The sequence below is a fragment of the Trematomus bernacchii genome, unplaced genomic scaffold, assembly GCF_902827165.1.
Source record: "Trematomus bernacchii unplaced genomic scaffold, fTreBer1.1, whole genome shotgun sequence".
NCBI classification, from domain to species: domain Eukaryota; kingdom Metazoa; phylum Chordata; class Actinopteri; order Perciformes; family Nototheniidae; genus Trematomus; species Trematomus bernacchii.
The window spans coordinates 7,170,057-7,191,377 of record NW_022987727.1 but is presented as its reverse complement, the minus strand read 5'-3'; the positions used below and the strand labels follow the sequence as shown (position 1 = coordinate 7,191,377).

Genomic DNA, 21,321 nt, shown 5'->3' with positions numbered 1-21,321 from the left:
TACCTGGCACTATTTGAGGAACACTGTAAATGCGATATAAATTGGTGTTTGCAGATCATTTCGGAACTGAAATTTGGCTTACCAGCTATGATCTCCTGCGGCTCCGGGGCTGCGACTGCGCATGCGTGGGCCCCCCAGTACAGTCACCGCTCGCTGGATATAATGTAACGCCAAAAGACTTCGATATGTGCAAATAATGTAGTGGACTATCGATTAGTCTGGAGAGCAGTCTCTTTTAATTAATTACATTTTTACTTCCTATTTAACATCTGCACTACATTGATTCTGTTTATTTCCCTAGAAAAGTCCACCCTTTAATGAAAGAGCATTCATTATATAATTAGCAGGATATAGGTCATGTCGATACTGCAGTCAAGGTTTCTGTAATACTGACACAAAGCACGGCAAGTTTTTCTCATAAAGAACTTTATTTGATCATACAATAAAAAGGGCATTTTCCCATAAAGTCTGTGAAAAAAAACGTGAATCTTATTCCACAAGATGAAGGGGATGCATTTAGTAAATCTGATGGTGTTAGTATAAACCCAAACAAATCCTCCCAAGACTTGAAGGATGTACCTCTTAACAAGAACTCCAGTTCAAGTTTTGCACTATTGTCGGTGACTTGAAAAAAAAAAAAAAAAAAAACCTTAACCCCCCACATTCTTGAAAAATACTTTTTTCAGGGCTGCAAATGAGCAAAGCGTATTAAACCGAACAGTGCATTTGAGGCCTTGAACTTTAGGCAAACTGAAAAAGGTAAAAGGTTCTTACAGTGTAACTGCTCAGGGTTACAAAAAACCCAAATATTGGTAGCAACGGAGAGGAAGAAATCCGGTTTTGATGCAGATTAAACAGTCTATGAAAAAGAGGTTAGAAAGGGATCGTAATAGGCCACCTACAATGCAAGTTGTTTAAACATGAAATACAAACCCCTTATGATTTCTTGTAATTTGCAGTTCAAGTTGCATCCCAGTTGTGCATTTTAGAGTGCCGCAAGACAACACAAAGATTAGCGATTCCTTGAGAAAGCAATTATTGAGAATGCAGCTCAGAAAAAAGTAACTGCATCAATGCTCTAGTCAAACGCTACTTTTTCTCCCACAACCATGCAGTTTGAATTAATATGAAACGAAACTATTGCAACAAACAATGCCTGCTGGATGCGCCAGACGCCAACAATGCTATTCAATTAACTGGTCTACCAAACGAAAAAGCTCCGTTGCAAACCAAGAGGCATGATCAATGTTTTAAACATTTTTGCCAAAAAAACTAAAAGGTTTTCTTTGAAACAAAAATATATTTTACCAACCAAGATTAAATGTTTGGGACTTGCACCATATTAGGTTGCTGATATAAATATATGAAGACTAACACTTCAGCTTTTGTTAAAGAAAAGGGGGGGGAGAAACAGTTTTTTGTGAGGCAAACAATTCATGACTGCAAAAGGAAAACAATTCATGACTGCAAAAGGAAAACGCCACCATTGTGGTGCATGCTCTAATAAAACATGTTAAGGACAAGTGCAAACTTGAAGGAGAAAAGTAGACAAGCCAGGAAGCATAAGCCATTATGACGACACTGCTCATTATGTACAACATAGGGATGAGGCTTGACAATAAGAGAATCATCTCCCTCTTCTTTTTCCACTAATCCTGAGAAGCCGATCTAGAACGGGAGCGAGACCTTGAGAGGGACGGAGAGCTCTTCTCCTTGGACTTGGATCTGCGGTCGTCCTCGTGTGGGGTTGGGGAGCGGGAGGCAGATTTGGCAACATGCTCATCTTTCCCGTTCTCCAGTGGGGAGGCGGAACGACAGCAGGACTTCTTGTCCACAGACATCTCCTTGGACGGGCTGCGAGAACCTCGCTCCGACTTTACCTTTGAACGACTCTTTGAGCGAGATTTGGATTTTCGCTCAGCAGAACCGGACCGGGATTTGCGGGAGTTAGAACGTGATTTGGATTTGCGAGAACGGGACCTGCGGTTGCGAGATCGGGATTTGCTTTCTCCCGACTTGGAGCGAGACTTCCTTCCAGACCTGGAGCGGGACTGGCCACGTCTCTTGTTGCTACGGGAACCAGACCTTAAAAAAACAATTTATTTTCAATTATTCCGGCACCCAAAACATACCTTAACGCATTGTACACCCAACTAATTTATGTAAATACAACTACTATCATACTATTGAGAATGCCGTGGATAAGACCCATTCTTACCTCGAGCGGGATCTGGAGCGACTCTTGGAGCTCCTGCTGTGGGAACGACGGCTGACTATGAGACCTGAGGGTGAGATTTCAAAATCAAATAAAAGAAGTACAGCCAATTTCTTCTGCAAAATGTTAGAGTTTTGTTTGAATATAAAAATGTTTAGCATCACAGAGCTTATTTAGTGTTCCCACCTGGAGCGGCTGCCAGGGTCAGACCTACGCTTGCGCTGCCGGTCTGCCACCAGGCGAATCTTGCGCCCATTAATGTCTGTACCGTCCAGCTTGTCAATGGCCCTTTTCATGTCCGAGTGGGACCGGAACTCGATTACACCCTCATTCGTGCGTTCCTTATGGGCATCTGCATACGTCACCTCTCCTGCCTGACGCATGAAGTCCTGTATGACACGAAAAACAAAGTAAGAATTGATCATCCTGAAATGTTCTTGGTCCAACCACTTGACAATTTACAGAACAGAGGAAAAACAATGATTTTAAAACATGCACCTTGAGGTCTTGCCAACTGCAGCGGCTGGACAAATTCTCCACAATGAGACGGTACTCAGTACGGACAGGGGGTCCATACTTATCCCTTCCAGTGTGGCTCCGGCTGCTGTAACCGCTACCTTTAAAAACAACAGCACATGAAAAAAGTTAGATCCAAGAAAAATGAGCAAGACACACAGAACTATTTGCCTGGGTTATCTAATGAACGCAAGGCAGTGACTTGCTATATAAAAGTCCAAGGGGGTATACATTTGATCTTAATAAGGAGAGTCCCTCTGATCCCATTTTCAAACACAAAGCTTCAGATAAGTGATCAACGGGTCACATCACGGGCTCTTTGTATTGTTCAGCATTTTGATGTGTTTCGCTGCTGCAAAGAACACCACTGCATCTGTTTCCAGCAATACAAAGCCTGTCTTACTCCGGTATATCACACTGTGACGCTATAGCTGCTTTAACAAATGAACAGGCTCGATATTCTTTCAAGGCCTCCAACCCCTGTAACACAAACAGAATGGAGGTATCCACATAGGCTGTGGTCAAGGACACTGTTCGATCAAATTGAGAAAGAGCGGTGTAGAGAAACACGTACACCAATCTTTAGGTATTTGATCGGATGTTGGTCTGAAATTTAGTTTTCCGGTTTTCTAACTTACAATATCTCTTTTGATTGTAAGTTCTTTACTTGAGCCGCTCCACTTATGTTTGCTGTCAACATAAAAACCAATGGCAATCCTCACCATCACCCCTGGTCTATTGGCAAAAGGCTGATGTCGTCATGGCTTCCGGTTAGGTCAGCCAAGGATCAAGGGGGGGCAAAGGTCACACACACATTGTAAGGTGAAAGCCAAGGCCAAACGGGACAGGCAGTCATCTTAGCCAGTCATCTTTAGCCTCAATGGACTCTCAGCCTCAGCCCGCAACTGGACTCTTTCAAATTGAAACATCAAGGACTTTTGTTAATGTTGAATATTAAAATATAGACCAAAGTTAAAAATACACATTTCACAGGAAAATATGATTCTAGTCCTTATCATTGAGTTAAAAATACACTAACTGTTTATGATTAGCTTTCTTTTGTGGTGCAAACTAATTTGGAAATCCACACCTTCAAAAAGAAAAAATAGCTCAACCAAATTATGATAAAAAAAACACATGGCAGGAAAGCCTTGCGTTTAAGCTCTTATAGCTAATACCAACTTTAAAGCCTATGTTCGAAGGGCACTGACTTGCGTATTCTTGTTCCACCCAATAATGAAACCCAGACCATCAAAGGTGGCCCATGATCACTGGGGAGGAGCAAAAACCGTTAGGTCACCAACCCTTGATGGTAGAAAATGAGCATTGTTCAGCAGGATGAGGCCGAACACACAAAAAAAAAATCTAAGCAATAAGAATTCCGTTCAGGAACTTTTCCATGTGGGCAAACTGCCTCATAAGTTGTAAAAATGAATAGAATAAGTATCACTATATATAATGTTGTAGCTACTTTTCAAGTTTGCATGAAATATGAGCCATAATAACGTTTAGCCATGGATCATGGCACTGATCGTGACAGTGTACCTGGAAATCAAGAGTCTCCTGAAATAGTCAAATATGTGTGAGCTTATGTTGCAAGTATACATTAGCAAAGTTATGCATTCACACGACAGCTGTCTGTGCAGTCCACATCGACACCCAAGGGAAAGAGAGGGTATCTTGTAATAGACTGCACTTACTGCGCCCACCACCCCTGTAACCCCCACCGTGGCCGTCTCGGTCTCGGTCTCCGTCTCGGTCCCGGTCTCGCCGTGGTCCCCGGGCGTTTTCGATGATCACACGCTCCCCGCACAGCTCCTTCCCGTTCAGCTCATATACGGCATCGTCAGCGTCCCGGTTATCCTCAAACTCCACGAATCCATAGCTACAATGCAAAGACAGAGTTTGAATAATAAAATCAAGTCAAAACAATGTAAAAAGCCACCCAGCTCTCTGGTTAGTGTTAGCTGCGCTAGCTAGCTCCGAACTGTAGCAAACAGAAACACGCCATGTTGGCCATGCGCCACCTGTCACACGAGCAAGTTAATAACATGAAATAACAACAACGCCTCCTCGTAATATTATAAGAAAAAAAACATAGTTTAACTTAACAACGCTGCCGTTAAGGCGAACATATCAGTGTGTCAGATATTATAATTGTTTTCGTTTCTTTAGCAGCACTGCCCCGCACTGGCCTCGTTAACATTAACGGTTAGCTCTAATGCTAGCTTGGAAATGTTAGCTAACACACTTTGTTAAAAAACTCACCCGTTTTTTAAATCAATTTCCATGAGCTTTCCATATCCGCTGAAGAATCTCTGGATGTCCTTTTCGCGTACATTATAGCTCAGTCTCCCGATATAAACACGAGGCATGGTGTCTCTCCTGACGCTGTTCTCGACTGTTCTTCACGAGGGCTCGTTAGTCGTTACCAAGCTTCTCCGCTCCTCGAGCTGCAGCTGTTGTACACCGTTATCTTCTCTTCCAACAAGACACACCAGCCCATCAATTTAGAGCTAACGGTGGCAGATTTCCGGTATTTCATTTCAAATTAAAAGCCCAATTTCCCCAAAACTGATATTTGTTGGATGTTAAGTTTGTCCTCAACTACAGCTGGTATTTGCAATCATAGTGGAGGATAAGAAGTGTATACATCTGTTTTCTTAGGTCATAACTAGCCCTTAAATAAGAATTGTGTTATGTTACAACTTGCATTGTGTGCTCTTTGTTATTAAGAGCCATAAACTAATGATGTAACACTGGCAAATATTTAAAAACTCAAACTGAAAAGGGATCATTAATGAATGACCTGGAGTTTCTCGTTTATATTTTTGCTTTATTGTATAATTTAATCTAGGTATAGTAGCCTATGTATATTGAATTGTTTTCTCTATAACATACTGTTGATTTCTTAGTTCCCTACACAAATACATGTTAAATAATCTCTCGGAAATGTGTACTTCAATGGAAAAACTACTTCAAATAAAAAAGTTCCTATTAATCACATAGGCACCCAACAGGAGAAATGTATATAACCTAAACCAGTACTGTATCCAAAAAAACTGTTCAGAAAGACAAATAACTAGTCTTTCTTCTTTAATTAGCACTGGTCTTGGGTTAAATACAAATTGTATGATCTTATTGCTTTGCATGTATAATCTGATCCAGTTTCATATAGTGTCATATACAATATAATTTTAAAGTACTCAAATCTCAGTGTCTAAAGAAGGAACAGCAGAAATAAAATATTATTTTGTAAATAAATTACACTTGGTCGATGTGACAGTGTAAGACAAGTCTCAGCTAAATAAAGCATTATTTACAAGCATCGACTTTTGGATTCAGAAGTAGCAGCAAAATGGCAATAATGTCAAGCGAGGACTTAAAAGAGCAAACTGGCTGTAGTCTCTCGTTAAATTTAAATTGAATATTCAACAAATTCATTACAAATCATGTGTGAACATGTGTAAGCACATAGAAAGAGAGCCGTGATGGAGAGAGAGAGTAGAACATTTTATTTTTGTAAAAACCAGGTTTTAAAATGATTCCAGCCAGACCTTCTTATCCATTCTTCTCAAACAAGAACAGTATCAATATAATGTTGTATCTAGCATCATTGGTTGATAACTCTCCATATCCTGGCTAGCTTGGGCTTACATTTCTTGAATAACAATTGAAAATTAAGATCTGTAAGAGAAGAATGATGTTAAGTTTCCACTCAAAGGCTTTTTTTTTTTAAGTGGGGAAGCTTTCTTCTTGACAAAATGTATTAATTTTCACATCAAATCTCCAATGTTTGATAAAATGAGTTGATCTTAACATCAGAAGCAAAAAATCATGAAGTACACAATTGCTCATCAATGCCAAAAAAGCACTCACAAACACGCTGAATTATTTCTAGATCTGTCCCCCAAACAACCTCTCTATTAAAGTCTTCAGTGAAAACATGCTCACCCCTTTATCATTGTTTGACTTTGTGGTCATCTCCTGCTATAAAACAGCATCCTTGTTAGGAGCCTGGCACAGATAAGTAACAATGACAAATCCTCCTGTACGTACTCCAGCCCAGGGATTTTGATTAGCATTGATAAACAGGAGCAGAACATTCTGGACAGGCAGGTTTGTGATTTAGAAACAAGAACAAAACCTTGAGTTTAAGCAGTGTGAAATTCAAGAATAAAGACCTGACCACATGAGCGACACAACCACACTGAGCAGAGCAACTATGCCCTTTCATGGTAGATTAAATTAGCTGGAAAAATGTCATGTCTGTTGTATGTAAAGTGGGAGAGGAAAGAATGAGGATGCCATATTAAAATCAAGGTTTTCTTGCAGGAATCACAGCAAATGGAGAAAGAAATAACAACCTAGAAGCTGGCGGGTTCGTCAGCCAGACAACAAACCAAATACATCCAACAGAATGTGTGCTACACATGTGTGCTACACATCATCTGCTCGTAGTGCCTGAACCCCATCCGCCAGCCTTAGATACTCTCACTCCCCGCCTCTCAGGCCACGACACAACTCAACAACAGCCAAACCCTCCCGCAGTTCGATTCAGAGAGTCCTTTTAGAGAAATCATGAGGGCCCCCGACCCCAGCCTCGGCCCTTCTGAGGGGAATTGGGGGGGACCGAGAGAGGAGCGGGAGCCCAGCTTCGGTGGTCTTTAGTTGGCTTTGGCGCGGAGCTGCGCCCTCTTGCCCGTCACAGCCTGGAAACCGGTCTTGATGCTGGCGACGGAGCAGCGGGAGTGGCACGTTTCACACTGCAGGAAATAGAGGCGAGTGTCCTTCTGCAGGATGGTCTCTGGGGAGCGGCAGGTGTGACACGTCACGTATTCCTCTGCGGGGGAAAAGACAGATATTAGCACTATTCTCTGTACAGAGGTACGGGATGTAGAACTCAAAATAATTGTTAGATATTGAGTAAAAGAAACCTCAGCATTGCACCCCTAAAACACTGTTTGATTCATGGTGGAGAGCTAAAGAAAAATCTTATTTATTTTTCAAAACAAGCTGAATTTTATCAAAAATTCATAGCTTTTATCAAATGTTTGTATGGGATGTTCCTAAAGACTTATTTCATGGTGGTGAAAACCTATTCTAAATCTAATCTATATGGTTACAATTTGTTCAAAAAAAATATTGGGTAGATTATACTTGCCATTTGCAATCAGTGAGGTTGACATTAGTAGGTGACGGATGCTTTTTTTAAATAAATATTGCTTGTATTAAATTATTTGACCCAAGTTGAATACAGACATTGAACGTGGACGTAGACTTCAACCAAAGCACTAATTTAAGTTAGATATTGGTATATGAATAGCTTTTTACGAAGTAAAATGTATACTTACTGATATATCTTCTCAAAACGTTTTCTATCTGTTTCTGTTGGAATCTGCCTTTAATCACAAGTTGGTTATTTCCGTCTATGGAACCACTGTGAACAGAAAAAAATTGAAAAAACACAAACATTAATAACAATTCACGCAGAAACATTTTATTTTATTTGTGAAAATAGCACCTAGAATAGAAAACATAATCAAATGACTGTTTACTCATGAATGTGTTATTATAAACACTTAAACTCACCTTGTTCCCAGCTCAGCTAACAGGAAAGCGAGGAGATGTTTAGGCTGACGATGCAACCTGTGATGAAGGATACATGAGAGGTGAGTTTAAAAATGCAGTGCTGGTGTAAACAGTTTGAGAGATGTACGAGGTGTGAGACTCACAGTTTGCAGATATCTGTGAAATTGACGAAGGAGGTTTTCTTAGTTCCCACTCGGACCACCTGAGGAGGCTTCATCACAAACTTCCTCTTCTCTCCGGCCACCATGTCGGGGTTCTTCTCCCTCATGATGTTGAAGACTCGGTTCAGGAGCTGAGAGAGAGGGCGAGAGGAGTTAGAGAATTGTGCTTCTATGAACAAAGAGTTTGTTTTAGGGTTGTAGTTGTTGCCTTTTCCCCCCAGCGGTATTTAGAACAGGGAAAATATCTATATAAATGGATAGAGGAGTGTCATTGATGGCCCGATAAAAAAAACTTTATACTGATGTGTTTAGCCTTATTTCCATTTGGTTGATAATCAAAATAATGTTTCGATCATTCAGGGACAGTACATAAGGCGAGGGCTATAACTTCAATGCCTTTTTAAAAGCCTGTATTGTTTGCATTTTGGCTAATTGCCATGATTCAGTGTGCTGAACTAATACCAGTTTGTAATGAGTTTAAAGAGTGATTTTCCCAGCAAATGTATGTTTTTATTTCCAATCCGATTCCTAATTATGACCTCAGGACGTCACAACATGTGTTCATCATGACCTAACTTAGCAGGCATATTTTTTCCAGCTTACAGGAAATGAATATACCATCCTTTTTTTCTCCCATTCGCTTTAGTCTTTGATGCAACTGAGCACACACAACAAGGAAGTAGGACATTTTCCATCCATCCTACCTCATCATAAGAGTAATCTCTTTCGGAGCCGGCCCAGGATGGTCCTGTGATGGAGCTGAAGGAGATCCCATCGTTGTTCTTCCCCTCGTCATCCTCCAATGCTGATAACACAACACATAAACATTAATACATCATTACACAAGTGTCTTTTTTGTATTCTTCAATTTACATCCTGAGTGGACTTATTCTCACCGTCATCCTTCTCCAGTAGCTCTCCCTCATCAAAGTCCACTTTCTTTTGCTTCTTTTTCTTGGTAGGGAGCATCAGATCCAAGTTGTCCTCTTCGGGCACCTCTGTCTGCTCTCCTTCGATTTTCAGCTCCTGGTTTGGAAAACAACGAGAAGGGAAATTTAGTGAGGAAACAAAGAGAAATGGCAGCTTGAAGGTTGTTAAGACAAGAAAGAGACAATGAAAGTGATGGAAGAAAGAAGAAAACACAAATGGCTGTGGTTAAGCAGCGACTGACCTTAAGACCCTCCTCGACTTCATTTTCAAACACTTTCTTAGGCTTCTTCTTCTTTTTTTTTTGGTTGAAGAAGTTCAAGTCGTTCAAATCATCGGATGGCTCTGGAGAAGACAAAACAACCTTTGTGTTGGTGGCTGAATGACATAACGTCACGTGTGAGTATTATGCACAGTGAGGAATCTCACTGAGGAGTCTCAATCTCATTCTAACCTTTCTTCCTGCCTTCATCTTCCTCGAATTCCACCTCCTTGTCATCTCCTGTCTCTGGCTCGGCCTCCTTCGCCTCCACCTCCTTAGCCTCTTCTCCTCCCACGCCCTCTCCTCCTTCCTCGTCCAGCATGAAGGGCTTCTTCTTCTTCTTCTTCTTTTTGGTCATGTTGGGATCGAAAATCATCTGAAGGAGGAGAAAAGAAAAGGTATATTATATATACTTGTTTTGTTTATTTTATTAATTGATGACATATATATCGTATTTTCCTAGTTGCCACCTATGTAGTACGGCTTTTGTTTACATTTTATTTAAAATGTCTTAAATGTTGTATCATTTGGACGACTGCTAATAATTTCAAGAATAGATTAAATATAATCCTTATCGGTAATGGGACAATTGCATCCAAAAATACCAAAAGAGGCCAAAGGGGAAGGACAGATTCTCTTCCTCATCTTAATGGTAATTGTTATCTCAGCAAACTGATGCAATTTTATGAAATACTGTTACAGCTGAATGACTGGAAATACATTATTTGTTATTGCCTTTTAATTATGTCTTTGACTCCTGCTGTATTGAGGCGGATCCCTAACCCAGGAAAGCACTTTGGATTAACTTCTGCTGTTTTTGTGCTATATCAATTTACTAGACTATGTTCCTCAGTTAAATATGATCTGTATGACACATTACCAAAACACTTTAAGTGGTTTAATGTTTTTAGCAATTAAAGTCTCTACAGGTCGAATGTTGAATCCTTTACATACCACTTATTGTCTGATAGTTTTTCATTTAATTATTTTTTAGATGTTGAATACTCCACAGTAGCTGGGCCACTTCTAATCATTCAAACTGCATTGAAACGTCCATGTCCCTTTATTTCTTTTCAGTAACTGTAAGTTAGGTAGATTGGTACTTGAGAGTATTCTGAATTATTCTGTATATTTTATAGTGTGTATTCTTAGATAGTCTTCTGAATATATGTATTTTCTACTGTGAATATGTTTATATTTGCTTTCAATGTTAGCTTTACTGTATTAGTATTTTATTTTTAACAAATGTTGTAAAACTTGCACAATGACTGTCAAAAATGCTGGTGTGACAAAACAATTTCCCAACATGGGATACATAAAGTATATTTCTATATATCTATCTTACAATATTTGTACAATGTTGGTTTGTATCAGAACATAGAGATAGCACCCACATAGTCACACGGGTACATTGAGTGACTCTATACAGCTCATTAAAATAAATGTCAAATAAAATAATTTCGTGATATTTCCTTTTTATAATGTTGACAACCATAAACATGACAGTTCAGCTGTGTCGGTGTTAACTGTCCATAGCAAATAAACAGAACCACCGTTACAACTCGGTAACAGTAGCTATTGTTTCTGGTAGAGAACACCGACCGTTAGCTTAGTAACCGGCCAGCTAACGCTAGCTAGCTAGCTAGCTAACATCGACCGTATAATAGGAGTTAACCAACAGCTGTGACACGGCAGAATCCTAAACCACGGGAATAATTATTAATAATCTCGATGAGAAAGATCGTGATGCAGCGATGTACTGGATGCTAGCTTCTCATTCAGGCAGGCCGGGCTGCTGCTAGCCGCAGCCATGTGAGGTCTGGTGCGGCGAGCAGGGAGGAGCAGCCAGCCGAGGCCCAAAGTCATCTCTACACCCATCTAACGCGATAATTACCATTATTTCACCAAATAAACATACACAGCAACACAGACCACACAGCGAACAACCCGAGGTGACTTACCTCGTCTCCTGACATGTTTGCAGGCTGTAAAGTGACTCAAATCTGGCTACTTTTTGTCCCTCGATCAGTCCCACAATGCTGCGCTAAAAAATTCTTGCATCAGCGTTGGATCAGCAGTACGCAGGCGTGGAGTCGGCTGATCCTGACGTAATCAATTTGCGACGTCGCCTTCCGTGTGGGTGTTCAAGAACAACAATTAAACTGCTGCAGAAAGGCTAGAAAAGTCTATCTGATACATATCTGATAATAAATAAGGTTAAAGGAGGTTTTTATGGTTCTAAGATATGTCTTTGAAGATAAAATAAGGACATTAACGTGCACTTCTGATCTGTTTTGTTCTGCACAAAGAAAGGAAACCTTGAATCTAAGCACCTTTTATAACATACTGTATGTTAGCTGATTTATTATCTCTTTCAGTGCTTCGACCCCCTGCATATCTATTCAACATGCTTGCCTGAAGAAATGTCAAAAGGTCTGTTTTTTTAGTAACTCTTGCTAAATTATAGTTATTGTCCTTAATTGGATTTATTGACTAATACAATAAGGCAGACCTAAACTTTAATTATACATGGATAATACCCTTCCTATAATTATATTGTCAAGTTGAGAAAGGAAATCATTGTAAATTGCAGAGGTGGGAGAAGTAATCAGATCTTGTACTTTAGTAAAAGTAGAAGTACCAGAGTGTAGGAATACTTTGTTACAAGTACAATTCCTGCATTCAAAATGTTTCTCAAGTAAAAGTACACAAATATGAGGATCAAAATATACTTAAAGTACCAAAAGTACTCATTATGTAGATTGGTCCATTTCAGAATAATATATATTATATGTTTTGATTATAATTATTGTTGCATTAAGTGTTATCAAAGCTGGTAAAGGTGCAGCTATTTTTAATGACTTTGTATACTGCAGGGTAGCTTGTGAATATACTCCAGGTGGAACTAAAGTCTGATTTAAGAGTTGATTATATTTCACATCATAATCCAAATCTACTAAAGTAACTAAAAGGTACAAAATAAATGTAATGGAGTAAAAGTACACTATTTACCTCTGAATTGTAGTGAACTAGAAGTACAAAGTAGCATAAATGTAATGTTTAAAATTGTACTTAAGTACAGTAAATGTACTCAATTACTTCACAACTCTGGTAAATTGTTAAATGTGTTATGCACTTCCAGGAACACTTCCTAATTTGTTTTGGCAATGTACCCATAATGAAGGCTATGGAAGGACTTGACTTCAGTGTATTTATTATTGATCATCTTGACCTTGATATCACTTTGTGTTCAATTTGAATATTATATGATAAAACTAATCATTATATTTGATCAAAATCTATTATCCACAAGTAGAAATGTAATAACGCTTTTAAAACGCCACATGTGAGAGCTCCAGCTTCCCAAATGTGAGCATCTTGTGCTTTTCTTTGATAGTAGATATTCTGAACTTTTAACATGAATGACAAAACCACAATAAAAGAATTGAAAACCTTTAATGATTTTGCAAATAATATTCTCATCTGGATAAATAAAACATATAAATGCAAACATGCTTGTCCATTGTTCCTTGTGTTGTTATTTTTTTCTATGTAAAAAATGTACATCATGACTTGAAAAACTAAAGGAATCAACTCTTTAAACTCCAAAATGTTGTAGATTGACTATAATCTAATCTTTTACAGAGCACCATCTCCTTCAAGATGCAGTTAATAAGATGTGACAATAGTTTATTATTATGATTATTTTTTCAACATTATACAATTTGAAACAGAAACCCTTATGGAAAGGACGGAGACAGACAGAGCCTGATGAAAGTGTTGTGTTTAACATCTTCCTTCCTAGCCGTGCGGAGTGATCTGTATCGTGATTCCCAAATTGCTGCATGCTTCACACAACCTCGACTGAACCTCTCATTGACGGCAGAAATACAGTATATAAAAAGAGACACATTTGGGATATTTACACCAAATAACAAGAACCACTGGTGTGAACGCCTTTGATGGAGGGAGAAGCCGCTGACATGGCGACAGGAGGCAAAGAAGAGGGGATAAAAGAGACAAAGCACGCAGCCTGAAACAAAAGAAAAGATTCATATTCTGTCAAACAGACAGCTCATAGCTTCTTCACCCAGCTCATGCTCAGCTTTTCTCCTATTTTCAACAGCATTAACAAAAAACAGAGAGATAAGGACTGTTATTTTTGTCAAGTAGGGAGAAATAAAACAAAAAAACATCCAGCCAGTTTAACGCCACAAACACAGGTAAATATGTGAGTCGGAAACAGCTCTTTGAGGATTACATTTCCATGAAAATTCCCGTCATACAGGGAGGTTAGCATCGCCACACGGCCTGTAACACTAATCTGATAACAACGCCTTTTTCGTACCACAGTACTCATCATATTACACTTCAGTATGAACTCTGTGGGCGCCGAGTAGCCCTGCCCAGTACAATGACCGTTAGGAGCTAGGCTTGTGTTAAAATTGAGGGTAAAAATATGATGTGACTTTCCTAAAGGACAGGGATAGAGCCTCGATATAAAAGCCCCTGATACTCAGGGGTCTCTGTATTGTGAAGGGGACAGGAAAACAAAGTCTACAGCATTGTTGCTTTTTTTAGTGTTACATAAAGTCAGCTCTTCTCAGACACACAAAAATATACTCATACACAACATCCTATCAGTCCATTCATTCCCTCTGGCTCCTTCTCGTCCCTCTCTGATGCAGGTATGATGAAGCAGCGCTGCGTTCACATGGCTTCCATCGCCCAGCGTTGCAGGTCCTCCATGTCGTCCTCGTCCTCCTCTTTCTTGGCTTCGAGGGTAAAGACAAAACAGTTGTTAGAGATATGGAATAAAATGGTATAGTTTTTTTAGCTGCTCATGAAGAGGGATGCAGGATACACCGGAGCCGATATATTATTGGCCCATAAGCAGGCAATTGGTTGTTAAATGAATGTTTCCAAAAGTAGACTATTGTGTCTGATAATGTGGATGGCAGAGAACTCACTGCTCCATAGCGTCTCTTGGATAACTGGACTTAACTCACACTGTACATTTTACATTTATATTTAATATTCCATTCCTTACAAACCTCTTTATATTTAGTTTACTGTCAATTGGAATTTCAACGCCAACATTTCCCAAATTGGGATCAATAAAGTACATCTTATCTTATGCAGTGTTTCCCCTACCATTGTATTGGAGGGGCGCTGCGCTCCGCCAACGGAGTGCAGCGCCCCCCCTGAAATTCAAGGTGTTTAAAAAAAAAAATAATAATAATAAAACATGCTTTTTAATAATTCTTTTTTTTTTATAGTGCAATATATATATAGCACCAAATTGCAACTAATCTATATCTACTATCACTTTTCACATTGAACATGTGCTCTTTTATTAAATAAACTAAACGCTTTCATTTTAAGTTGTGAGTTTAGTGTTTTTGACCCTAAGAAACACTGATGCATTATTCAATAACAATAATATTGTTTGTTGTTGGTCAGGCAGCACCCCCCCCCCCAAAGCAGTAAAACTAGGGGAAACACTGTTATGGCAAGGGATGGCATTTAAGAACCATGTTGTGTGTGGGGATTTGGAGATGCATTTGGGTGAGACACACACAAACATGCACATACATACACTTGGATTGTTTCCAATTAGAAAAACATGGATGTAGTCATTTCCCAAAATGGAATATATGAAATGAAATAAAGCTAAAGCAGCAGCTTATCTTAGCATAAGGAAACAGCTACTGTGGTTCTGCTCAGCAGTAATATACCAGCACATCTCATTCATCATTCATATATATCCTTTCTTGAATCCATACAAATGTTTTAAGTCTGTTTTAAATGTAAGGGGTGGTGTTATGTTTCGTGTGACTATTTATTTTGGCCTTGACCGATAACTTCTCTACTGGTTACCTGGCAACTACGCAGGGCACATTACTCCCATATCAGCCAAAACCCCTCATCTAATTCACTGCCAGAGTCTTGAACTATTCCTTCATCTAAAAGAAGAAAGATGCTGCAGTAGGCTCCGTCAAGTTGTAAATGGACTGTATTTATATAGCGCTTTATCCAGTCTTTACGAGCCCTCAAAGCGCTTTACATTCACAAGTCATCTTGCCCAAGGATACAGTACATTGACATGTTCACTGCAGTGATCAAACCCACAACCTCTCGTTTGAAGCCTGACAGCCACAGTTAGAGTTGATGAATGTGCTTTTCCAAAAGGCTCTTACCAGGTCTGGAAGGTAATGAAGAAGAAGGCACGTTGGGGAGGGGGGCGTTCTCCGGACCCCCGATCTCCAGCAGGTTTTTGTCCAGCTCCTCCTGCTCCAGCTCGTCCAGCTCCGCCAGCAGCTCGTCCTGACAAACACAGCAGAAACTTTTCAGATGAGGATATTTACGAGACAAATTCATGCAGAACAGAAACCACAAAGAGATTGACCTTAGTAAAACAATGTAGATTAAATGTAAAAAGGGACTTTTGGTGATACGAGTAAAACATCTCTCTGAGTTTTTTAAAGTACTCAAAGTCAGTTGGCTAGATTTGAGGAAGAGCATTTCTTTCTGCCATATGTCCCTGAATGAGTGAATACCATCAATTATGGTGAAGTTGGTCTATGAATAAGGCCATTCAAAAATAAGGCAGCCTTAATGCCTGAGTAATGACTCAAGAAATGCAAAGGACCACAAACGGTATAACCTTGTGGCTCTCAAAACAACAGTCTTCTGTCTCAAAGATGAAATACAAGATGACCTCCCCACAAATCTAAAATATGGATACGGTCGCTCACCTCGTCAAACTCCTCTCCAAAGCCGACAGGTTTAGAGATGGCGTCGGAGATCTCCTGGGCGAGCTCCTGCTGCTCTGTGATGTCCTGCATCAGGTCGTCCACCTTGTCAATGTCCCTGAAACAACAAACAAGAGGATTTGTATTTGAGTGAAACAGAACGCACGATTACAAGCATTATTTACCCCCACAATTATTGAGTAAACGAGTGCTTTTCTTTACTATATATATATATAAAGCCACCAGACTCAGGGACAGTTTCATCCCACAGGCCATACGACTATTAAACACCTGAACTTTTTAAAGAACATCCATAAACATTCATCTGTCTGCATCTTGCAACTTATTTATCTAATATATCATATTCCATGTACTTGTATATAGACTCTTCTTGCACTATTTCTATTTTATTTGTATTTACTTGCACTATTTTATCTGTTTTATTTGTTCTATGTCCTATATGTTGCACTGTTGGAGGAGCCTGTGCCCTAGGTTTTTCATTGCCATATCTACACTGTAGCTAATGTGCAAATGACAATAAAGCCTTGAATTGAACGGAATATTCTTCATGTTACTCTGAGGCCTGCCACTGATTACATAATAGATGCTGATGGGTTTGGATTAGGAGGTATTACTGCAAACGGGTCAAATCCTCTGTGTTTTTTTAGGATTGAAGCATTTTCCTCCTAATCCTTCTATTGATTTAAAAACACACAGACCTTATTTTACCCGAAAGGCAATTTAGAAGCAGCGGGCTACAAATACAATATTTGTATAAACAGGCTTCACTTCACATTACTGGATGTTTGCTCTTACATGTTTTCATGGGCAGACTTCATGGCCTTGGCAGCGAAGCCCATGTTCTTGAGCACTTCAGTGTTGGTGTTGGCGTTCTCCAGAGCCTCTCTCTGGAACTCGATGGTCGACAGCGTGCCGTCGATCTGGGCGAGCTGCTTCTCATATCGCTTCTTTCTTTTCAAAGCCTGCAGAGCCGCTGAGGACACAAAACACAGCAAGGGAACATGAAAAGATGGTCACAAAAATAGACTGGCTGCTTGGAAATTACATTCAATAACCGTGAAGTAAAACTGTGAAGTCATGGGGATTCATTTGTGGTCAAACATTAGGAGTGTAAGTCAATATACTTGTGCTCTGGGAAATTACAGTGATCCACCATTGAGTGGAATCATAAATAAACCATACACTACCATGATAGTGAGAAGGACACTCAGTTATAGCTTGTGACAGGCACTTGGACGACGAGATGGAAAAAGGGTAAAACATGAATCAGCCTCAGTGGTCACATGACCACAACACTAACACACCTGCGGTAGCGAAACTATCAGACATTGTCGTACAGGGCTGACTCATTCTGTCAACCTTTGTGGAGCTAAAGGAGGAAATATTTAGGCTAAGGTCAATGTGCACAAAGCATACAATACAAATACAAGATAACATTTGTTTTTCTTTTAGTGTACCACCAAGGGGTCTACAACTTATTCTTTAACCTCCACAGATTATTTACTAAATGGATCAAGCAGGGCAATATAAATGTATGAACTATCATGGCAATAACAAATGATATGTTTTACTCCATATGTGATGACATTATTCTTCCTGTTGGTCGGCCTGTCCCAAGAGTTTTCATCTTTTCCAACACTTTAATCAAGAGCAACATATCGTGGAAATGTGTCATTTAAGTGTCATTCAGTTCCATGTAAACATGATTTTGCGTGGCTCACTACGGCTGCCACTCAGAGGCTTTTTCACACCTTTAATACACAAGAATGGCAACATAATGTTCTCTACCATTCGACAGGCACCATTGTATTGTTTGATCCAGGGTCAGATTTCTTTAGCACACATTGGTGCAGGGTTATCTGGCCTTCTAGCTGGACATAGATTGATTCTGTTAAATGCTTGAACTCTTCATTAATGAACACAACTTTGGTTTAACCTTGTAGATTTGTTCATTTCTTACCAGAAGGGGATTAAGTGTGGAATTTCCAGCACACAACATATCTTAACAACGATTGTCCAGATTGGCATGAGATTTGTTTTGTTGTTGTCCTCCCCAGAAGATGATTGCATTTGATTTGTCTTGCCCTTAACCAACACTTTAAGGCAGTAGTGTCTTCAGAACTACTGCCCACACTTCCACATGATACACTACTGAGCTGTTAGGGTGTATCCCACGTTTTTTGGTAACTAACCAAAATGTCAAACTGTTTACAGTATCAACATATCAGTTTGACTTCCTGACTTTATTTGACGTTTAGTTAATAGAGAAACAAACATGATCTCTTCATATATGTTAGTCTTTTAATCTGTTCTTCCATCTGTTTTGTTTTTCATGAAAATATATAACATGGAGAATCGTGTTACCTAGTTACTGTACTACATATGCAGTAAAAAAAGTATGGGGTTATGGTAATACTCTTGTTCCCACATTTCCATCATTAATAGTGATGTAACTTAAGTTTATGGTACTCTGTATTTAGTTTCTGTCTTCTATAACATTATGTCAGAGCTGCAGCAGGTCTGTGGTTTCTGACCAAGGTGCAAACACGCCCACCTCTCTGACAGTGACATCATGTCCTTTAACATGTGCAACTCTGATGCACAACTCTTATCCTGTCACTCTGAGACATTATCTATATTTCCAGTGTCTCTGCAGCAGTATATCTAACAGTTAACTGTAGCGCTTTAGCCACACCTTTATGATCTTTAAATGGCCACTGATCAATGAGGCGACAAAATGACCACCACAGGGAAACATATTAAGCTAGCATTTGCTCAGTGAGAAGTAGTAAAGATAAACAATCACGATATAATCAACTCTCACAGACAATGCAAAACAAACACCCTGGTATCTCGGTGATACTGTCGGTGGGTGAGGCTGCCAACACTTCTGACAGCTGGGCAAAGTTAGCCAACTCAGCTAACGTGCTAACATTTAGCTTAGCGTTGTGGAACAGGTTATTTAATAATAAGGGGGTATACATGACCACAAAATACGTCCTGGTATCTTACCTCTTTTGTTTTTCGTGCCGTTTTTCTTCGCGATTTGCAGTTCTTGTTCGATCTTTTTCTCTAGAAATTCCTGTTTTTTCGTTAGCATCTCCTCCGTCTCTCGGAGTTTCTGGATCGCCTCCTGTGGGCTCGGTCCCTTTCCTCCTTTTCCTCCACCTCCTCCAAATATCTTAGCAAACAACGACATGTCTGAGCGCTACACTTACACTAATTATATAAAAAAATAAAGAAAATCTGCGAAACACCCGAGAGAAGCAAGCTTAGCTACCTCACTGCTAGGCTACACTGACACTTCGCCCTGGCCTGATTGTTGACGTTTTTCTACTTCCTGGAAAAGGCCCCATGACGTCATGCTGCCTATGAGAGGGCGGGTCTTGTTGTTCTCTGTCTCCGCCTGCTGGACCACTGAAGCACTACATATCACTATGTGGCTTTATTTTATATTTGAGAGATCTGAAAGTGACACAAAAAGACTCAGAAAGACTATAAAAAAGGGAAATAAAACAACCACAAATTGACATAAAAGGACTACAAAGGGACGGACAGAAAAGGAAGACTAAAAACATAAACAAAAAGTGGCTTAGCACACTTAAAGTATGAAGTATGTCTGTCTTGCGCAGGGGTGGGGAACCTCCAGCCTCCGGGCCGTATACGGTCCGCGAGACCATTTGATACGGCCCTCGAGGTAATTTATAAACACACGCAAAAAAAAAAAAAAAAAAAAAAATCTAGACCGCAAAAGAATTAAACAAGCGAGTGCCTGTTTTTCCTGGCCACGGTCAGGGTCCTTGAACACAACACAAGCCTAACGTGTCATCAGGTGGTAGTCTCGTTTGACAGGGGTGCAGTTCTGACAGAGAGCATTGGAACGCCGCTCCGGCACTTCAAAAATTGCAGTACCCATAAGGGGCCGTACACATGCCTCAGTTTTTGCTGTGTCTTTAGTTGTAAGCCCAGTGGCGATCTGTTCATCTGACATACTGATCATACAGTCAATAACTTTGTTGTTATTAGCATCTGGTTAGCTAGCTATGCTAACGAATATAAGAAGCTTTTTCTACAACCAGTGAGGTAAAGGCACATCTTTATATGATTATTATAGTTATAAAAAAATAAGAGAATAAAGTAAACAGGTATAAAATACTATATGACAGTAAAAAAAAGTGGTTATTAATAAACAAGAATACAGTTTAAAAGGGGAGGGATTTGTAAAATATCCATAAAGAAAAATAAAATCTGCTTACAGTTCTGTTTCATATGGATGTTGAGAGATGTATCCATAGATCTCCTAATGTTGCTCTCAAAGTGCACCAGATTGATGGTTTTAACTTCAACATTTAAAAAAAAATCTTACCGGGGGAGCATGCCCCCCGGACCCCCCTAGAGGATGTTAGGTCCACCCCCCACTTAAATCATGTTCACATGGATAGGATACTAAATACATTTGCACACATCTTGTGTCCAAATCTTTCTGTTTTGGTGGTTATGCCAAAACCGTGCACGTGCATGCATGCGCGAGTCATGGTAAGATATCTGGATTAAGAGGTTGCTTTTTCTTTGCACAGCATGAAAGAAAGGCGAAATGAATGGGCTGTGATTTTTTTTTTTAAGCATAGGTTGAGTTCAATAATTTGTACGGAGGATGTTGTACAAATTGAAGTGGCCCTTGAGAGGAAAAAGGTCCCCCACCCCTGCTGTAGGGTCTATTCTGTTCGTCTGTACCCAGGGTCCCAGTTGGCTTGGCTGTCTACTCCCCATCATATTCATTCTACTAAATATTTAAACTAATTTCTGAACCTTTTAAAGTAACCTGTTGGTGAACTGCCCTGCTGCTGGGATCCTGTGAACCTGTGGCCTCAC

General features: G+C 39.7%; 3 protein-coding genes across 3 annotated transcripts; all 3 read right to left on the bottom strand.

Moving 5' to 3' along the window:
• Positions 1–411: 411 nt before the first annotated feature.
• LOC117494355 (serine/arginine-rich splicing factor 6-like) lies at positions 412–5,232 on the bottom strand. The gene is made up of 6 exons (XM_034145224.1): positions 5,000–5,232; positions 4,432–4,616; positions 2,714–2,832; positions 2,402–2,604; positions 2,219–2,269; positions 412–2,085 (listed from the first exon to the last, which is right to left on the bottom strand). The coding sequence occupies exons 1-6, from the start codon at positions 5,104–5,106 to the stop codon at positions 1,650–1,652; spliced, it is 1,101 nt and encodes a 366-aa protein (XP_034001115.1). The 5' UTR covers positions 5,107–5,232; the 3' UTR covers positions 412–1,649.
• A 991-nt stretch (positions 5,233–6,223) lies between these two features.
• Positions 6,224–11,789, bottom strand: eif2s2 (eukaryotic translation initiation factor 2, subunit 2 beta). The gene is made up of 9 exons (XM_034145084.1): positions 11,635–11,789; positions 9,866–10,049; positions 9,656–9,756; positions 9,381–9,510; positions 9,189–9,289; positions 8,467–8,615; positions 8,324–8,380; positions 8,086–8,171; positions 6,224–7,574 (listed from the first exon to the last, which is right to left on the bottom strand). Exons 1-9 carry the CDS (start codon positions 11,647–11,649, stop codon positions 7,399–7,401), a joined length of 999 nt encoding a protein of 332 aa, XP_034000975.1. The 5' UTR covers positions 11,650–11,789; the 3' UTR covers positions 6,224–7,398.
• A 1,557-nt stretch (positions 11,790–13,346) lies between these two features.
• On the bottom strand, positions 13,347–19,798 carry LOC117494375 (charged multivesicular body protein 4b-like). The gene is made up of 5 exons (XM_034145256.1): positions 19,462–19,798; positions 17,245–17,422; positions 16,432–16,546; positions 15,874–16,000; positions 13,347–14,448 (listed from the first exon to the last, which is right to left on the bottom strand). The coding sequence occupies exons 1-5, from the start codon at positions 19,646–19,648 to the stop codon at positions 14,384–14,386; spliced, it is 672 nt and encodes a 223-aa protein (XP_034001147.1). The 5' UTR covers positions 19,649–19,798; the 3' UTR covers positions 13,347–14,383.
• Positions 19,799–21,321: the final 1,523 nt, after the last annotated feature.